The 18,564-nt window shown below is 42.7% G+C and overlaps 1 protein-coding gene across 6 annotated transcripts; it reads right to left on the bottom strand.

The window, feature by feature from the left end:
• Positions 1-958: 958 nt before the first annotated feature.
• MACROH2A2 (macroH2A.2 histone) lies at positions 959-16,953 on the bottom strand. 6 transcript variants are annotated; one of them, XM_081861940.1, is made up of 9 exons: positions 16,389-16,953; positions 11,796-12,020; positions 10,825-10,931; positions 8,013-8,210; positions 6,931-7,041; positions 4,754-4,853; positions 3,910-3,999; positions 2,655-2,829; positions 959-1,688 (listed from the first exon to the last, which is right to left on the bottom strand). In XM_081861940.1, the coding sequence occupies exons 2-9, from the start codon at positions 11,965-11,967 to the stop codon at positions 1,523-1,525; spliced, it is 1,119 nt and encodes a 372-aa protein (XP_081718066.1). In that variant the 5' UTR covers positions 11,968-12,020; positions 16,389-16,953; the 3' UTR covers positions 959-1,522. The 6 variants fall into 6 exon arrangements, with proteins under 6 accessions (XP_081718066.1, XP_081718067.1, XP_081718070.1 ...); XM_081861941.1 differs by lacking the exon at positions 16,389-16,953 and adding an exon at positions 15,976-16,240; XM_081861944.1 differs by lacking the exon at positions 16,389-16,953 and adding an exon at positions 14,940-14,961.
• Positions 16,954-18,564: the final 1,611 nt, after the last annotated feature.

Genomic DNA, 18,564 nt, shown 5'->3' with positions numbered 1-18,564 from the left:
AAAAAGTGAAGTTTTTCGTTTTTAAAAATGTATTTACAAGTTTCCTTCTACCTAAGGGTCAAGAATGGAACATTGAAACCTTTATGAACAAACCTGTGCGTGTGTGCGGAATCGTTTTGATTAAAAAATCTAAAATGACAGCAACATACCTATTTTTCCTTGCCACCAACACACGGTCGTCTATTTCAAAGTAGATAAAAGGTAAATGTAAAATAACATTCCATTATGCACTACTTTTTTCTGTGTTCAAAACTTTCACCCATCATAATATAGCTCTTTGTTGTTGTTGTTGTTGTTGTTGATGATGATGATGTGCCTCATCATATTACTCCCTTTGTTCATGGATGAGAGCAGAAGTGGGCAGTTTAGTGAAGCTGGTTTTTGTCTTCTTAAGAAGGAATGGAACTAACACTGACTTCAAAATAAACTGTATAACACACTGGGCACTATTCAACTAAAGTTGAGCACTTTATGTACTCCCCTAAAGCTCAACAGCTGAAATCTAGGAGACTTACACGTACAGTGGTACCTCATGTTACGGATGGGATCTGTTCTGGAGGCCCATCTGTAATGTGAAATGCCCGCAACTCAAAGCATGCGGCGAAACCCGGAAGTAACCCATTTCGGCACTTCCGGGTTGCCATGGGACATAACCCGAAAAGATGCAACATGAAGTGGACGCAACATGAGGTATGACTGTACCTGATGGTTTTTTTTGTGGGGAAATTCAACTACAATTTGTGACTGCATGGTTGCTTTTTTTAGTACATTTGCATCCCCCCTCCATTTGTCAGATTCTGTGGTGTCTTTTAGTAGCGCAAAACTACAATATAGTCCGTTCCACATATCTTTCCCAATGGCACAGACTAGGATGGAACTGGTCTCAATTGTTCCAAGAGACTTCTCTGTCATAAAACTGAAGATACTTTCCCTTGAGAATAAGTCTTAAGTGAAAAGGTTTTGAGTTTCAAGTTTTTAAAAAGCATGATGCCACATTTTTTTTATATAAAAACAAATAAGATGAAATATTCTCAGCAATTACAGTTCATTCTGGGGTAAAACAGTAAAGCACCAAGTGAAGTTTTCTTTGAAATTACTTTCTCCAACATGGAATGTAGACATAACAAGGTTTTCTAACTACCAGTGGGGAAAGAAAGAGCAAACAATTCATTTTCCCACCCACTGTGTTGAATTGTCTTGCTACTCTAAAATGAGATTAATCTTTAAAAGGTCTAAACTAAAATAACTTGAGACATTAAAAGGTAAAGAGAGCTGGCAATGTAATTTCTTAGGGGTGATACAAAATGGTAGAGGGTGCCTAAAGCATGGTATAATTGCCGATCACATTCTCCCAAACAAATTCCCCTTCTCCCCCCCAATTAACAAAAGCCCTCCACCCATCACAAAACTTCAAAGCTACTCACATACTCCGTCCTCACAATATTTTAAAAATAAAACCCACTTCTAATTCATTCCTACTCATATTCATGTTGAAAAATAAATTTTCATTTGGCTTCTGTTGCTACTTTGCATCTAGCTTTGCCATCTCTTGCACGTAGATGCCAATGCTCTCACTGTCAAAAAGCACGAAGTAAATGTTCTTCAAGGAAGAAGGGCTGGAGTCATCAAAATGAGAAGAAATGGCTTTGAGTGTCAGCTGGGCTGCAGTCTGTTTTGGAAAGCAATTTCTATATACAGGGGAAAAGAGATCAACATTAAAGCTTGAACATAAGAGCATTAGCCCAAATTATGAGCTAAATGTACTTTATAAATGCTCAACTCATTATCTAAAAGATGTTATTCCAGAAAATTATCAATAATGTTCAACCTTATAATTGCTAAGATTATAGCAGCTAAAAATCAGAAAAAGCGTATCTCCTACTATATTTGAATGGATTGAGAAAATTTGGACCATAGCAACTATGATCAAGCTAACATAAAAGTACATATGCACCAGCCTAACAGACTTATGGAAAAATGGGTATCTGCTGCTCAGGAATATCAGCATATTTATAAAGGATGGATAATCTTTGTTTGGGAAGAAGAGGAATGGTAACAGGCAAGGGCTCATAGGGACATGAAGCTCGGAAAGAGTGCAGTGGATCAAGATCAAGATGTAGCTGAATCAACAACAGTAGTTTCAAGATACAGATAGTAGAGCTTACTTGGTCATGGAAATAAAGGGAAGGGAATTATGGGAAGAGAAGCTTGGCTGATAGTGCTTCTCAAAGTATACCACACAATGTAAGTGATGTAAGTGGCTACTGGGCAGAGGAGACACTGTTGGAGAGAAGTATCTTAACATTTTACCTAGCATACCTAAATCCTTGGACAGCACTGAAAAAGGCCACAGCTATTGAAATATAAAGCCAGTCACAGAAATCATTAAGGCAGCCAACTCATTTCTAGCAAAGCTCTTTAGTAGTTGCATGAAATACTAGAAGTTCAGAAAGCGATGCTTTCCTTGACACAGAGATGCAATGACTGAGAAAGTTGAACATTATGCAGTCATTAAAGGTGCAGGACCTCTGGCAGGAAAAAAAATATATGGCAAGCCTTCATGTCACACTTACAAATTTGTTTTGTGACAAATTTGACAAGATGTTGAAACATTCATAACTAAGTGGCGGGGCTTTACAGAGAAAACCACATACCTGCCACTGGGGAAAGGTGGGAAAGCCACAGATTTCAGCTTCTTGTCTTCAGCAGCAGTTAAACAGTTCTTTACAGTCTCCTCCAGTTGCTCTTCACATTTGTCTGAACCCCACTGTGGGATGTGACAGTGAATGACAAACTTTGCTGCTAGACCAGTAGACTGGCTGAGAGCAGCTGAGGAAAAAAAGGGAGAAAAAAAGCAAATATGTTAGGCGTTAAAAACACCCTGTCAGTTTAATCAGGTCTATAATTTTTGGCTACGGAAACCAATAATTTTTGGCTACAGAAACCAAAAATTGTTGTTGCCAGCCCCCATCCCTCTGTCTGGCTTTTCCTCAGGAAGAACCAGCGGGATGGGGGGAAGCTTGCTTCCATACCACTGCTTGAAGGTGCCTTTGCCATCCTCCACCCAGTGAGGGGAGGGTTGCCATGTGGTGTAACCCACAGCCCCCCTCCTGACTCTGGAGGGTACAAAAATCACTGTGCAACCACTAAGCTCTGCAGCTTCAGAATTAGATTTAAGGCTTAACATCTCTTGCACTCCGCAGAGGACAGCTCCACACTTGCTGCAGTGAGTGTGGCAAATGAAACTGTTAAGCCTGCTATTCATTCATACTTCCAAACCAAAATAACATTCCTTATAAAAATATAAGGTAGTCTTTATTCTGTTGCAATATGTAATGGTTCTAGGGGTTGCTCGTGCCTGAGTGAACCTTTTCTGTCCGGACAGCCACTCACCCGTGGCTGTCTCAATCGCTGGCAGAATCCGTCAGTGGGCGTTTCTTAAACTTCTTCCAGCAAAGAAGCTCTTTGACGCCTAGTCTCCTCCTACTCTCTCTGTGCGAAAGCCTTCTGCGCAAGGAGGGCGTAGGCAGCGGAGGACCTCTACTCTCCCCACTGGTCCCCGGCAAGGAGTCATGGGACCGCCTCGCCGCTTCCCCCATCTGCCCCCATTCTCCACTGGTGCTACGCTGATTCTCTTCTCCAGAAGATGGGCTGCCTCTCCCAATCCTGGGATGCTCTCTGGAATCCCTCTGGATTTTGCTCTCTCCCTCCGGCACTGATGGCAGTTCCCTGACACAATACAAGCTACCTGTGGGATGGAATCCCACAGAGATTGAAATAACTCATGCATTTTTTCGAAAAGCTATTCCAAAGACAAACAACAGCAAGAAAAAATATTTCTTGAATATTTGTAAGGAGAAAATACTAAATGATTAATAAAAAAAATCTGCAATAAACAAAAGAGGTTACCTTCTGTGACTTCCAGAGGTCCTTGTGTTTTACGGAGTTCCTTTATGGTTTCTAAGAACTCTTTACCTCCAGACTTTTCCAGTGCCTTACCTGGGGGGCAAAAAAGCAAGACACGTTTCTATTAAAATACTAGTGGAGTTTTCACATAAAAATATAGGATCTGAAGTCAGCTATCAGTTTTGAGCCTATAGTCCTACGGTCAAAGATTCATTTAATAAAATGATTTCCCCTCCTCCCAGTGCCTCAACTTTCCATTTAAAATGTAGATAAATATTGTGCTGGCTGTCTCAAGTTTATTATAGTTTTATCGCACTGTGGTTTTTATTTTTTCTATTTGTAAGACACCAAGATAATTCATTTTATGAGGTGTCTAAAAGAGAATAAACAAACTAAACTCTTAAAACACTAGCAGAAACCTAAGTACATAGCAAATGCAGCCAACTTTAGGATGGTGTAATTAAAAAGCAAACATAGTATTGCACCAACTTACTGTGTTATGAGATATATAGGCATCTGAAATCTTGAAACAAGACATTTGAATGATATCACTGTTAAAAATAAAACAATTGCCACAAAGATGGAAACTGCTGTACAAATACTGTAAGGGCTTTTGTTACACATAACTCAGACTTCAGCAACCTGGAGACCTCCAGAGGTTTAGACTACAACTGCTTTGAGTGCCAGTTAGCTTAGTCACACTGGCTGGGGCTGATGGAAGTTGTATTAGTTTTGAGTTCTGATGTTAAGGTTAGACTTCAACAGTCTCCCTGGAAAAGAGTTACAATTACAATTCAAAGGTTCAAATATCCCCATCTCCTTAAAAAAAAGAGTCTTAGAGACTTACCTACTTCTTCTTTGAGGTCTATTTCACTAGTAGTCGGGTGCACAATGCCTTCTACTTTCATAGAACCAATATGGCTGATGTCACTCTGCGTCAGAGAGAGCTGCAAGATGCCAATGAAACAGGAGAAAGAATTCACAAGAATATAAAGAAGCTGGCTGGATTGGACTAAAGGACTATAAAGTATAGAATCTTGTTTCAAACATGCCAAATAGCTGTCTTCAGGAAACCTGCAATCGGATTGCATAAAATCAAAACCCGTCTATTCTATGACCCCAGCTGATTGTATCCAGAGATACTTTTTAGAGATGAGGAAACTAGAGCCAAACATAAGATTCAAAAAGTGACCATATCATAGATTCATATAAAGGCATCAGGATACTGACAAGCTCTATTTTCAGGTCCTTTCCTAACATTCCCAGCAAAGAAATTGCCTTTATGCTGCAAACCAAGTTTATGCTTTCAGTGAGCTGCTAACCATAACTTTAATATATTTCCTATGTAGTCTTAGCCTGTTCACATCCCGTGTGTGTGTGTGCGTGTGTGTGCATGCTGCTATGCACTTTGCATTTATTTACTGATGCTGTGAAATTGTCTGAATACTAAACTACTAAAACAGAAAGCAGATTGTACTTCATTTTCTTATTGCTACCAAGCTGCTATCAAATTGCAAGGCTCTCACTTTCAAACTAGGCCTCGAGCAGCTCACTTTTCAGACTTCAAACAGAGCCTTTAAATACAGGATGACCACATGCTCTTTTCATTAGAAACCCCTGCTATCTTTTAAATGCCTATCTTTATAATCTGGCCCAAATCCAGCTGCACATGTGCACAGCAGTAATTGGGCTTCTGTGTGCATAGCCTGTATCAGATAACTGGTGATAACGCTGATCACCCATACAGGGGAAGGAGGTAATGGGAGAGAGGGTACAAAATCCAGTCCCCTAACCAACAAATGGTTAGAATAACTGCCGGTTTTCTGACTGCAGCGCAAGCATCTGGATGCAGGAAGGAATTATACAAGCAATTACTCATTCACCTATGGAAACAATTACTCATTCACCTATGGAAAGAACCCTGCTTTCCCGCCCCCAGCTGATCAGGGCACTTAATTTCTGTGTTTACTATATGCATATGTATCTATAGTTACAGAGATTCACCTGAAATAAACTGGACTAAGGGCACATAACTTCCCCTCTAATAGGTTCATTGTTTTCAGTTTGCACAAGAAATACCTAACATTTTTGGATTTCAATTTTACTAAAGCTGCATCTTCCTATTATTACTATCATTAAATTTATATACTGCCCTTCATTGGAAGTTCTCAGGGTGGTTCACATCACAGAGAAAGAACAAATAGTGAGAACAAAAGCAAAACAAAACAATACCCCCCTGCCCCATTCCCACAAACACATTTAAAAGCCCACAGAATATTAATCATCCTGGTCAAAGAGGAACATTTTCACCTGGCACATAAGGATATTTAATGAGGGCATGCAGTGAGCGAACCTCGCTGGGGAGAGCATTTCACAAACGGGGAGGCACAGCAGAAAAGGCCTATTCTTGTGTTGCCACCCTCCGGACCTCTTGAGGCACATGAAGCAGGGCCCCAGATAGTGATCACAGAATCCGGGTTGGTTTATATAGGGAGAGGTATTGCAGCACAGTGCACAGTGTTCAGAGATGTTAAGATTATTGCAGTGCAAACTAATGCAGTCCCAGACCCCTGGAATTTGTGCCTTATAAATAACCCATACCTATTTCATGCAACACTTTCTCACAGAGTCTCTATCTCTCTCTGTGTGTGTGTGTGTGTGTGTGTGTGTGTGTGTGTGAGAGAGAGAGAGAGAGAGAGAGAGAGAGAGAGAGAATATGAGAATATTCGTTGCTGTGAATGAGGAGAGGGGTGAGACTTCAGTAAGAATCATGACTGAATAGCAGGGGCATGGCCTGTTTTAAACAGGAGAAAGCTTAAACATGTAGCTCCTACAGTGAAAATCTGCAGAGTGGCTACTTCATCATGATTTTTTCCCCTTAAAATTAGGGATTGCTTCATAAAAATACTTCCTGGATCTTGAGGAAACCCTGACTAAAATATATGCAAAGCAAGAGTCAACTGAGCAAATTTTGGTGTGGATAGTGTGGACATAATTTTATTGTACTGTTCTCTAACTTGGTACCTTCTGTCCTGGAAGAAGACTCTTGGAGGAGAGTATAGTGAACCCATCACCAGGTCCATCATCAGCTGCTGAATTTGATGCTCCTTCTTTTTCATTCTCCTTCTGTTTGTTCTATTGGGGGCAGGGAAAAGAAACATTAAGAAGAAGAAAACATAACAGAGTAGGTGGGGAAATGTACTGTCAGAGAAACCCCCCCCCATATTCACAACTAGTTTCCTCTGACATGGTAACTTTTTTGTTTTCCACATGAGGGGCTGGTTCACATAAGCATCTTACTGTGTAAGAACAAAACAGAAGAGCCATTGTGTAAGGATCTTAACACCTTATAGGTAAAGGTGTGACTTGGCTCTCAAATGGACAATGTGAAGATCAATGCTAGTATTAAACATAAATATATTTTGCCTTGCAGAGTTGGGTTTACTTTAATCTGTGCTATCTTGGTCAGGTCAGGTGTCCATTTGCAGCTATGATAGATTTTGAAAACATGAACTGTTAACATATCCATGTGTGACTCATCTATAGTTTTTCTATCTCCTGGCGTATGTTGGAAGTGGAGAAAACAAACCAGCTCTTTAAATCTATGTTAAAAACCAAGAACACCAAGACTGTGGTCCTAAGCATAACTACTTGGAAATAAACTCGAAGTCACCCAAAGGTTCACTTTCTTAGATGGAAGGAGCTTCCTTTGGAGGAAGGGAACCTTTGGATATAATCCAATGAGACTAATTTCCAAATTATTTCCCCCAAAAAATGGTGAAGTCTATTCCCTCTTTATACTATTAAGTGTTAAGGATAGCATTATATGTAAGGGTCCTCCCCTCTTATACATTACAACCCTATATGGCAGCCAAACTCCTGAAAAGCTTGAGTTACTCCTTTAAAATAACTTACAGAGAAAGTTATCTTACAAGAAGTTCTAGTTTGCTCTTGCACAGTATATACTGGGGCTATTAATAATGAGCACCCTCCGAAATGAACCTGACCACAAAGAAAGGCATTATAATGAGACAATGAGACCAATCCTAAGAGGGATAGCATAGCCTGTTTTCCAAATAGAGCTGCTTGGTCCAAGTTTTGCTTACCTTTTTGGGTGCCCGGGCTTTTGCAGCCTTTGTTTTCTTTCCAGTCTTCTTGGTCCCCAAATATTTCCTCCCTCTCTTCTCTGGAGAAGGTGAAAGGATAGTATCAGATTTGCTTTTGGTGCCTCGTTTTTTGGCAAGAAGCTCTGGATGAATCCTGGGCAGGACACCTCCACTTGCAATGGTCACTCCTTTTAGCAACTGCAGAAAGAAGCAGTGTACAGAGAGAGGACATACCTGAATACAAGTTCTCTTGAGGGTACTCATTCACTTTGATAGATTTGCTTGTTGTTTTTACAAACAATTCACTGTACAAAATGGAAAAACTCCAAATATGCAGCTCTGCTTTCATGCTTAAAAGAATAAAAATGTGATCAAATAAGCAAAATAAAAATAATAAATTCAGTTATATTTCCTACATTTAATACAAAAAGGAAGACACAATTTATAAATCAGATTGCTGATACTGAAGGCCCATGAGCTTTGGTGACAATATACTCGTTTATGCTGTTTCCCGTTCTCCAATATTTCATGGATGAGAACTGAGCCACTCTTTTGTGCATGTCCAAGTATTTCTGGAGTGGAGTCTGGCACCTCAGCAGCATGCCTGGCTACATAACGCTGCGGCCAACACAATTCAGACTCAATCTGCCAAAAGTAGAAACAGGGAGCTAAGCAGAAGCCTTAAGTTGATAAAACTAGTGAGGCAACCCACAAGCTATCCAGCAAGTAAAAACAACACTACTATATTGCATTTAAACCACAGAACACTGGTCCACTTTAACAGTCGAGGAACACAGAGGCACAGTAGTAAATGCCCAGCCCAAGATAAGTGAATAAATTTATAGTAAGAATTATAGAAAAATAAAACATTAAGCAATTGTAGCCTCTCTGCCCCCAGTTAAAAATGTAGCGTTTGCAGTGTGGTGGCCTAGTTCCCACAGAGATTAAACTACTAGCTCTTCTCTCTATAATAGTTAAGTATCCCTCTCCATTGCTGCAAACTTCACCCAGAGAGTGTACCATTTCATCCCACTTCTCATGTTCCTTCCCCAATCTGGCAAAACCAACCCCTGCTTCCCTTCCCATTCTCCCCAATTTCCTCCACTGTAAATTATGCCAAGACCTCACTAGGGCAGCTCAGGAGTCTACTTTCAATGCTGGGCCAGAGTTCTGGGAATAAAGGCACCTCTGAGATCGTGAAGAGTACGAGCCCCTCATCACTGAACTACTGCAGACTTTTGCCCTCCCACAAACTTAACACTCAGGAGTAGGCTGCCTCTGAACACATACACAAACACTGAACCATCATCAATCCTTTCTGCAATGCCCATGCCCATTGTCTCCTCCCACTCCTCTCATTCCTTAACTTTCTCTCTCACACTCTCCCATCCCTTTTAACAATCTACCACAGTGGTTCTCAAAGGGTGTGGCAGGACATCATGGCAAGTGTGGCAGAAACATTCCAGAACAATAAAATATTTAAACATTTCAGTGCAGTATAGTATATCCAGCCAACTGAGGAGTTATGGAGAAGTTTATTCACTGTTATGTTACGTTTTGGTTGGGTCTTATAAAGGTATGTTTTATTGCAGGCTTCCTCAAACTTGGCCTACATGTTTTTGGCCCACAACTCCCATGATCCCTAGCTAGCAGGACCAGTGGTCAGGGATGATGGGAATTGTAGTCTCAAAAAGCATATGGAGGGCCGAGGTTGAGGAAGCCTATTCTATTGGGTACATCATAATTTTGGTGGTACCATAGTTTATGGATGTCAAAGATACAGTCATACCTCAGGCTGAAGTAGCTTCGGGATGAATATCTTCGGGTTGCGCTCTGCGGCGACCCGGAAGTAACGGAGCGCGTTACTTCCATGTTTCGTCGCTCGTGCATGCGCAGACACTCAGAATGACGTCACGCGCATGCGCGGCGAAACGTGACCCGCGCACCCACAGTCGCATCTTACGTTTCCTTCAGGATGCAAACAGGGCTCCGGAACAGATCCTGTTCGTATCCAAACGTACCACTGTATAAAGTAGCACATCTCAGTCTGATAGGCTACTCTTTGTGACACCTGTCTTGAGCTTCAGCTGCTGCTTTCATTCACATGAATCATGCAAAAAGGAGGGGAGATAAGAGGGAGGAATGCCCCCCAGCCTCTAAATCAATCTGATTCATTGAAATATTTGCACACTGCTCTGTATAGATTTCAGAGTGGTGTAAAACCATGGCAGTCATGGTTGAAACAGAACAATTGGAAAGCAACAGCACAAACCTCCAGCAGTTAAACTTGGACCAAGTTCAATGGAGTTTACTCCCAGGTAAGTAGGTATGGGATTGAAGTTTGGGTGATTGCATTTTGTGGCATTATAACAGTATAGCTGTTAGTATACCCTTTCTTAAACATTTTTGTGCTAGGGCAGCATGTCTAACTACTGAATACTGGTTAATAAAAATGTACTATTCAAATCAGAAGCACATGACTGTAGAGCTGCCCCATGTAGAGCAGTTTAATAAGAATGCTTTAAATTGACTCCAAACACTTCCATGCTTAATGTTTATTTTTTCACTTTCTCTCTCCCCCCGCCCCCTTGAAACCTTTAAATAAAGAACAGCAAACATATTCATGAAGAATAACTGCAAGCCATGCAACACCTTGTTTGGCAAATTCAGGAAAAAACTGTAAGAAGCCATGAGATCTTGGTTTTTCAACATTTTTTTCCTAGTAGTGTTGAACTACAGCACTACAGCACTACAACAGTAATTAACAGTTATCCAATGCAATTATCTTCTGTAAATTGTTTGTAAAGCATACCTGATTCAGCTCCTCATCATTAGCAACTGCCAGAAGGATGTGTCTTGGAGCAATTCTTCCCTTTTTGTTGTCCCTTGCAGCATTACCAGCCAATTCCAATATTTCTGCTACAAATACATTGGGATACACATCAGTAACAAGATACGTCTGCTCCTGGGACTCACTTATATAAATAATTTACACATTTAGGCCATCTGTGAACCACCTCACAGTTTCATTTCCTAGATCTGTAAAATTCTAGGTCCTTCCTTGAAATGGAAAAAAGCCTGGGATGTGTGTATTTCCATACCTTTGCTTCTAATGATTTACTGAATTTACTAAATGGGGGAGGAGCAGAGCAGCACATTCCAAGCATTGCCAGCTTGCAGTGCAGGGGGATGGCTTCTAATCTTTCTTTTCACTATACCAGTTCCAGGCTGCTAGCACCCTGCTCCTAAAGGCACCATTTCAGAGCTTTCTTCCTGCTCCCACTAGCAGGAGAACTGGCAAGAGCTTTCTGCCCGCCTGGGCCTTCCAGCACAGTGGAACCCTTTCCACTAGCAGTACTTCTCTCTGCTGGCAAAGAGGCAAACAGTGTGCCATCCTGACCCCTCCAGCCATAATCGAGGAATTAGGATTGATTATTATTTGACAATTTCTATTTATATCCTGAAGACAGGAGTACCTGGCCTGCTCTGGTCCATGGGGTCACGAAGAGTCGGACACAACTAAATGACTAAACAACAACATTTATATCCTGCTTTTCAATTATATAGTGTCCAAAGCTTCTTACAAAAAAGAAAAGCTTTCCCACTTGGGATAAAGCATGCATGATCAAATGTCCACTATTCCCACTGCTCTGTTAACAGCTTGAACTCAACAACATCAAACAAGCAAATGATTTCTTTACCATTATACAGCCTCATTTCCAGAAGTGTTGTGCAAGCACTTGGCCTTGCCACTTCATTAATTTAATTAAAACATGTTCTTACCTGCTAGATATTCTATGACAGCTGCCATGTAGACAGGAGCTCCCACTCCTATCCGGAATTTGTATGTTCCTTTCTTTAAGTATCGCATCATTCTGCCCACTGGAAAAATAACGCCTGCTCTGCTGGAGCGAGACATTTTGGTCATTTTTTTCTTTCCACCTCGGGCCGACATCTTGTCGCTCTGTGTTTTTCAGTCTTCTGGCAGATGATTCTTATTTGTTTGTCCTAATATAAAACATACAAAGGGTGAAACAAGGATTGATATTGGGTGTGATATAATAGGAGCTGGATTTTTTAAAAAATGTAGGGGAGCAAGATTTAAGGCTGTGTACAGACTATATCTGGCTACGCTATACATTCAGAACATGTTCCCCTGCAAAGAATTCTGGGCTTTGTAGTTTGCCCCCAACAGAATTAGAATTCCCAGCAACCCTTAACAAACTGCAAAACATAAATGACCTATAGTAATGTAATTGGTATGGAAACAATACTTTCAATATTGTACCAACTAGTTCACAATGTGAACAACTAACATGGCACAGCTGCCAACATCCATGATACATCTGAAACAAAGTTTTCATAGTCAGTTTCTTCGTCTGATGTTCATGTGGGTGTCAGTGCTTAGGCAGCAAGACCTTTATCACACACACATATGATGTTATGAACAGATGTGAAGGAACCCCATGTTGCAGAAGTACAGTACAAAAAAAAAATTGAGAGAGAAAAAAACCTGTGAGAGACACACCTCAAAAACAGGGTGAAGACTGTGACCACGAAACACTGATTTGCCTGGGGGATCTGGAGAACCATGTGGAGAAATGGAATAGAGTATCCTGGAGGAAGGGTACTGACTGGAACAGTGAGCAAGAGCACTCCGCACTGCAACACTGGATATATGTCCCAAACCTGTTCATGTAATAGCCTCTCATATTATCCTAGGCTGTTCAAATGCAAACTAAAAATAGGCTTCTATACTTTTAAAAATTGTGTAAAGTGAAATTTTCTGAAAGGCACAGCTTTGTCATGAAGGAGTGAGCATAATTGTACCTGTTGAAATTGTCTTTGCTACACAACTATGAAAAAATATGGAAGCTGTATCCTCCATTGCATTGGAATACACTATATTTTGATTCCATATGGCCACAAAGGCATATATATCTTATAGGTAATAAGTAATATATAAGTAATTTCCATTTTTTATTTGACCTGATCTGTGGCTTTTAACCTGGAAGCCTCATACACAGATGAAATTTGTCCTAGCATAGAGATAAATGGATCTCAGGGTTGTGATCTAACTATCGAGATGTACCTGACTTACACACATCTGGTAAAATAGCCTGTATTGGCTCAGAAACTAGGCCACACCCCCACACCCGATTCTGTACATAATGCCCATTGTGTGCTTGGCATTTTACAAAGTGAAAGAGGCACACAGGAGACAACAAAGGGGAGGAAAATGGAGCAGTGATAAAAAGGGCAAGTAACTGCAATTATTTCAGTTACATGTACTTAGGCTTAGTTAAATGCATCATTATACTGTTATTTGTTTGTGCTGTGTAGCTTTTGTGTGCCTATGTGAAGGGAAATAGGATGGCAACCTTTTCCCCTAGCAGAAGGCTCTCTGCCTTCAATGCAGGCAACCCATTTATGCGGAGGTTACGTCCCAGGTCATTGTGCGCAGTCAGTGGACTGCGTGTAAGCTCATTCCGCCCTCTTCTGGTACCAAACCTGGCAAGTGTGTGCACGGTCATATGTGCATCAAATGTGCACAAAATAGGATTTGCCCGTACCAAATTATATGCTGAAATTCAAACAGCCGCAGCATTCTCAGAATGAGGATAAAACAATAAAGCAAACTGCACCTGTTTAATGCAATTCCTGTCAGACTTGTAGTTCTTTAAGATACAGAAACATAGGAAAAGTGAAAACCCCAGAAGGTAGAAGGGTTGTCTGTGGATAGATTTCTGATGTTAGCTTACACAATATTTTGCATTCATGTAGAAAGCTGCATGTCTACTTGTATTTCTGAGATAGGGCGACCTAATTAATGTGTTATCTAGTTGATGTGAGCCCTGTTCAGAAATGCTCTCCATGCATTCAGGGAATCAGGGGAGAGGAGGGCGTGGAGCCCACTGGTCCCACCTCCAGTTTGCTTACTGACTTCTCATCCATCGCCTTCATACATTCAGTGTAAGGTTTGGAAGCTTAGGGCTCCCAAATATATAGCAAACCAAACCTTCAACCGAAGGTGTACAGGTTGTGGGCAAGGCCAGCAGACATGCCGATACTGCTTCTCCTTCTCACTTGTTTCCTAAGCCCATAAAGGGCACTTCTGATTTTTCTTTTCTTAAAAAAGAAAATGCATTTAAGACCATTTCTATACTGCTTAATATATAAAATATTTCTAAGCAGTGCACAGAAAAACACACTAATATTACCTAAATATGTAAAACCACAAATACAAATTACAAATACAAATTACAAAAACAATAATGAAAAGTTAAGAAATAGAGCATTATAAGTGGCTGCAGCACTTCTGATTGCAGGGGGAGATATCCATGATTGAATGTTCCCCATACAGAAAAGTACAGTATATATACTTAGACTAGATGTTAAGGAGAAGGGAATCACCAGACTACCAATTCAGCGGGAACTGGCCTTAAATGACAGGGAGATCAAATTGCTCAAATTATGTGGAAACTTCATTATTTCCACTGAATCTTCTGGCACGATGCAGAAAATATAGATCTTATTTATCTAAAACATTTACATCCCTGTCAAAGTGGCTGAAATAACCATTATAGGGGATCTTTTTATTATGGCAGTAGTGATCGGTTGAGGGGCTGCGTGGGACAATAAGAGAAAATGTAAAAAGAGGTAGACAACCATTTGGAGAAACAAAACAAGAAACCTCAAGACCTCGCAATTCACACACACAGAGCTTCATAAATAGAGACACGCACTGCGCATGCTCCGCGGCCGTTTCCTCCATCCATAACATTCCCTCTCAGAAGAGGGAGGTGTGACATTGCTCGTCCTCATATAAGAACGCCCCACTCTTTAAAGGGGCTGGCCTTTAAATTCAAGCAGGAACCTTTCTGTTTCTTTCAAATTCAAACCGCCAAAGCATTAAAACTTATTTACGTAGCGAGCGAGAACGTGGAGGAAGATGTTGCTTAATACGGAGTCGGGGGCGGGGCGCGCGCGCACTGAGGGACCCGCCCCGCCTAACGTTCTTTAGGGCACGCGCTCATAGGTCGGACGGTTGAAAGACGCGGGCTGGCAGTTTTTTCTTAAAGGGGGTGTGTGGGTGGGCGTGAGGGGGCCAGCGTTTAAAGAGGCAGGATGGAGAGCGCGCGCTTATGCGCGAGCCGCCAGTCAGGCGCAGGGAATTCTGGGAAACCAACGCCGTTCCCTTTCCCGCGCAATTCCCGTCCTCCTAGCCTCTGGCGGGGCGGGTGGGGGAGGCGTCTATCTCCAGGCTCTCTCGTCAGATTCCCGCCTCTCTCCTCGTTCTGCTTGTGGCCCGAGATGAGCGGGGGGGGGGGGAGTGGTTGAGATGCCGTTAACCGGCTCTCGTTGAAAGGGCGCCCCGGAAAGGGAAGCGCCGGGGAAGTGACCTCTCCTCACCTCACTCCCCCTTGGGAGAGCCGTGCGGTGGGGAGGGAGAGAGGGAATCGCGACCCCCGAGAGAAATGGGGGGGGGGGGTTTAGAGAGAAACAGCGCAGAGGGCGGCGGCGCCTCCCCCCCCCTTCACGCCACTCGGCGGCATTTTCTTGACCTCTGAGGAGGACAAAACGGGAGCGGGAAAAGCGCCGCAGCCTCAGCGGGAAGAGATTCTCATCTCGCGCGTTGAGGTGCCGCCACTCCCGCTTGTTTCTGTTTCAACGGCTCGCTCTGCCGCCTTTTCTCTCTTCCCCTCGCGTTGCTCCCTACCGGGGATGACGCGCCTCTCCCCGCATCGCCTCCATGCGTGGGGATGGGGGGGGCGGGAGGCTGCGGCTGCTTTCGGGGGCCGCTTCCCCTCCCGCGGCGGCGCTCTGGGTGAGGGGCGGGGGCGGCCAGGGACGGCGACAGGCCTCCTCCTTCCCCACCCTCCCCTGCGGGCCCCAACGGCTCGTCCTCCGGGGGTGCATTAACCGAGCAGCCTTTCCCCCCGCCCCGAGCCTTCCCGGTCACCTGCCCGCCTGCTGCCGCCTCCGCTCCGGCGCCGCCGCAATGCCCGCGTCGCGCTTCCTCCTTTCCCTTCCGTCGCTTTTATTGTATGGTTTCAATGGCGGCAGCTCTGGAGGCCGGGGGTAGGGAGGGGAAGGGGGGTCCGTCTCCACATACCACCTCTAGGAGGAGCCACGGCAGCGCGGTCCTCCGAGCGCCCCCGCCGCCAGCCCTGGCGTCGACGGCGCTCTCCTGGTGCCTCAGGGAAGAGCCGCCAAGGGGGCCGGGTCGCCGAAAGGGAGCAGCGATGCTGGCAGCTGTAGCAGCAGCAGCAGCAGCGGGGCTTTTTAGCCTTGCTCTTCGTTTGGATCGGCTGCGGGTCAGTTTTGGAGCCATCGGGACACCCTTTCGAAATAACCCACTAACCCTCTTCCTACCTCTGAAGGTTCCCAGCGCCTCCCGCTCCCGAATTCTTCGCGATTTCCTCTAATTCTTGCTTCGCAGCGGTGACTTTCACCTAAAAGAAAGCTCTCTGCCAAGGAATACCTGCCCAAACAGAAAGGGGCGGGGCTCTTTGGGAAAATACTGTGCAGTGGTGCTTCTTTGGACCTGGTGTTACAACACCGCTGTACTCTTTCGCAAGCTGCTTCAGATCGCTGTTTGGCGAGGATGTTGCAGAGCGCGCTTGAGATCCTAGGAAGCATCAGTTAGGAATCTTGTGTTGCTAGATGTCCCTCTTCATCTTCGATGCCGCACAAAAAGTACGAGTCTTGTGTGTTCAAAGCTGCCACCGCAGCGTAGGCTTTTCGCCCATAATTATTCACTGAAAGGGTGGCACATCATTTCCCCACTTTTCATTACCACTGTTTAGCGCAGGTAAGGGTCGAACAGCAACTTCTTTGGAGTTGCGTTTTTTAAAAACTGTTAAGGTGGCATCATCTGTTCTTAAACACGTCAGGCAGATTGCTTCCTGTAATAAATTAATGTGAGTATATTGTGTGCAAAGAAAGGGAAGGACCATGCCTCTGGTAAAATACGCAGTTTGCCCCAGCAAAAAATTATGTGGAAGTAATTCCTGCTTTGTTTCCTGAGGCTTCCAGTAAGATGTTTATAAAATGCTTCAACTACAGGACTCTACTCAGACTTCGAGATATTATTGAGAGGCCTTACTCTGATGTCTTGCCACCTTCATGGGCATGCTAAGTGGACCTTTTCAGTGACTGCTCTCAAATTGTGTCATTGCCACAGAGGGCTAGGTTGGCTCTTTCCTTTTGTGGACAGGCAAAAACTTGATTCAGAAACCTTTGGCCACTAACTGGCTGTTGCAGCAGGGCCTTATGAAGGTGTGTGATCTACTTGTGCTTTTAAATGGTTTAGAAGTCTTTTAGGGCTGTTTTTAATAGGGTTACTTATTTGTCTAAACAACAACAACAACAAAATTGTTTTTTAATAATTATACCGATTGTGCATGTCTTAGCTGTATTTAGCTGTGAGCTGCCTTGGGTCCTCTACTGGGAGAAAGGTGAGAGGGGAAAAAAGTAAATATGAATAACATAACAGTACTCAATGCATAACTAATAAGAAAGAAATAACATTTCATCACTAATACATCAAAATCTTTTAAAATCTTATTTCCTATCACAAATGCAACTACTTTTGTCACCATTTTATAAGTCCTAAATAAAAAAGTCCTAATAGTGAAATACAGCAGGAATCTTGATCACAAGACAATTATATCTTTTGAAGAATTATATCTATCTGAAGAAGTGTACATGCACACAAAAGCTCATACCGATAACAAATTTAGTTGGTCTCTAAGGTGCTACTGAAAGGATTTTTTTTTTTATGTTTCGACTACGGCAGACCAACACGGCTACCTACCTATAACTATAACTTTTGGTGTCTGGCAATGATTTCTGCACTTGTGCATGAATCACATGGGTTGCGATTCAGCGCTTTGCACATGCGCAAAGTGTGATTTAGCACTTCTGCACATGCACGAAATCCGGAAGTAACTCGTTTCGGTACTTCCGGGTTTCGGCGGGTCCATAACCCAAAAAACCACAACTTTCCTTGTGAGGAGAGATTAGTGGTACCTCGGGTTAAGTACTTAATTTGTTCCGGAGGTCTGTACTTAACCTGAAACTGTTCTTAACTTGAAGCACCACTTTAGCTAATGGAGCCTCCTGCTGCTGCCACGCTGTCGGAGCACGATTTCTGTTCTCATCCTGAAGCAAAGTTCTTAACCTGAAGCACTGTTTCTGGGTTAGCGAAGTGTGTAACCTGAAGCGTATGTAACCTGAAGCTTATGTAACCCGAGGTACCACTGTATTGGAAATACGGTCTTTGTTTATAAATATAAAGGTTGAGTAGAGACTGCTAAGCAGTATCAAAGTTTTCAGTGAAAACTGAAGCATGGTAAAAAAAAAGGTTAAAACAATCCACCACTTTATAGCAGACACACACATAATTAATATACAGATAAGGTTTTGTAAGAGAATGCACACTTTATTTTTAAATCGGCTGCATGAAATAATAAATCGTAAACATTTGCCATTTTAAAAAGATAAATATTTACATCATATACAATAAACCAACAGTATAGAATTGCAT

The sequence above is a fragment of the Podarcis erhardii genome (genome assembly GCF_964252035.2).
Source record: "Podarcis erhardii genome assembly, chromosome: 5".
Lineage (NCBI taxonomy): Eukaryota > Metazoa > Chordata > Lepidosauria > Squamata > Lacertidae > Podarcis > Podarcis erhardii.
The sequence above is the reverse complement of the archived record's forward strand: the minus strand, read 5'-3'. Positions and strand labels throughout refer to the sequence as shown.

Excerpts from the sequence above, each read along its gene's own strand:
- MACROH2A2 (XM_081861940.1), bottom strand. The coding sequence starts at position 11,967 with ATGTCGGCCCGAGGTGGAAAGAAAAAAATGACCAAAATGTCTCGCTCC. Across the intron at positions 7,042-8,012 it reads AAGCCCGGGCACCCAAAAAG|AACAAACAGAAGGAGAATGA; the intron begins GTAAGCAAAACT and ends TGCCCCCAATAG. Across the intron at positions 4,854-6,930 it reads GTCTTCTTCCAGGACAGAAG|CTCTCTCTGACGCAGAGTGA; the intron begins GTACCAAGTTAG and ends GGCATCTTGCAG.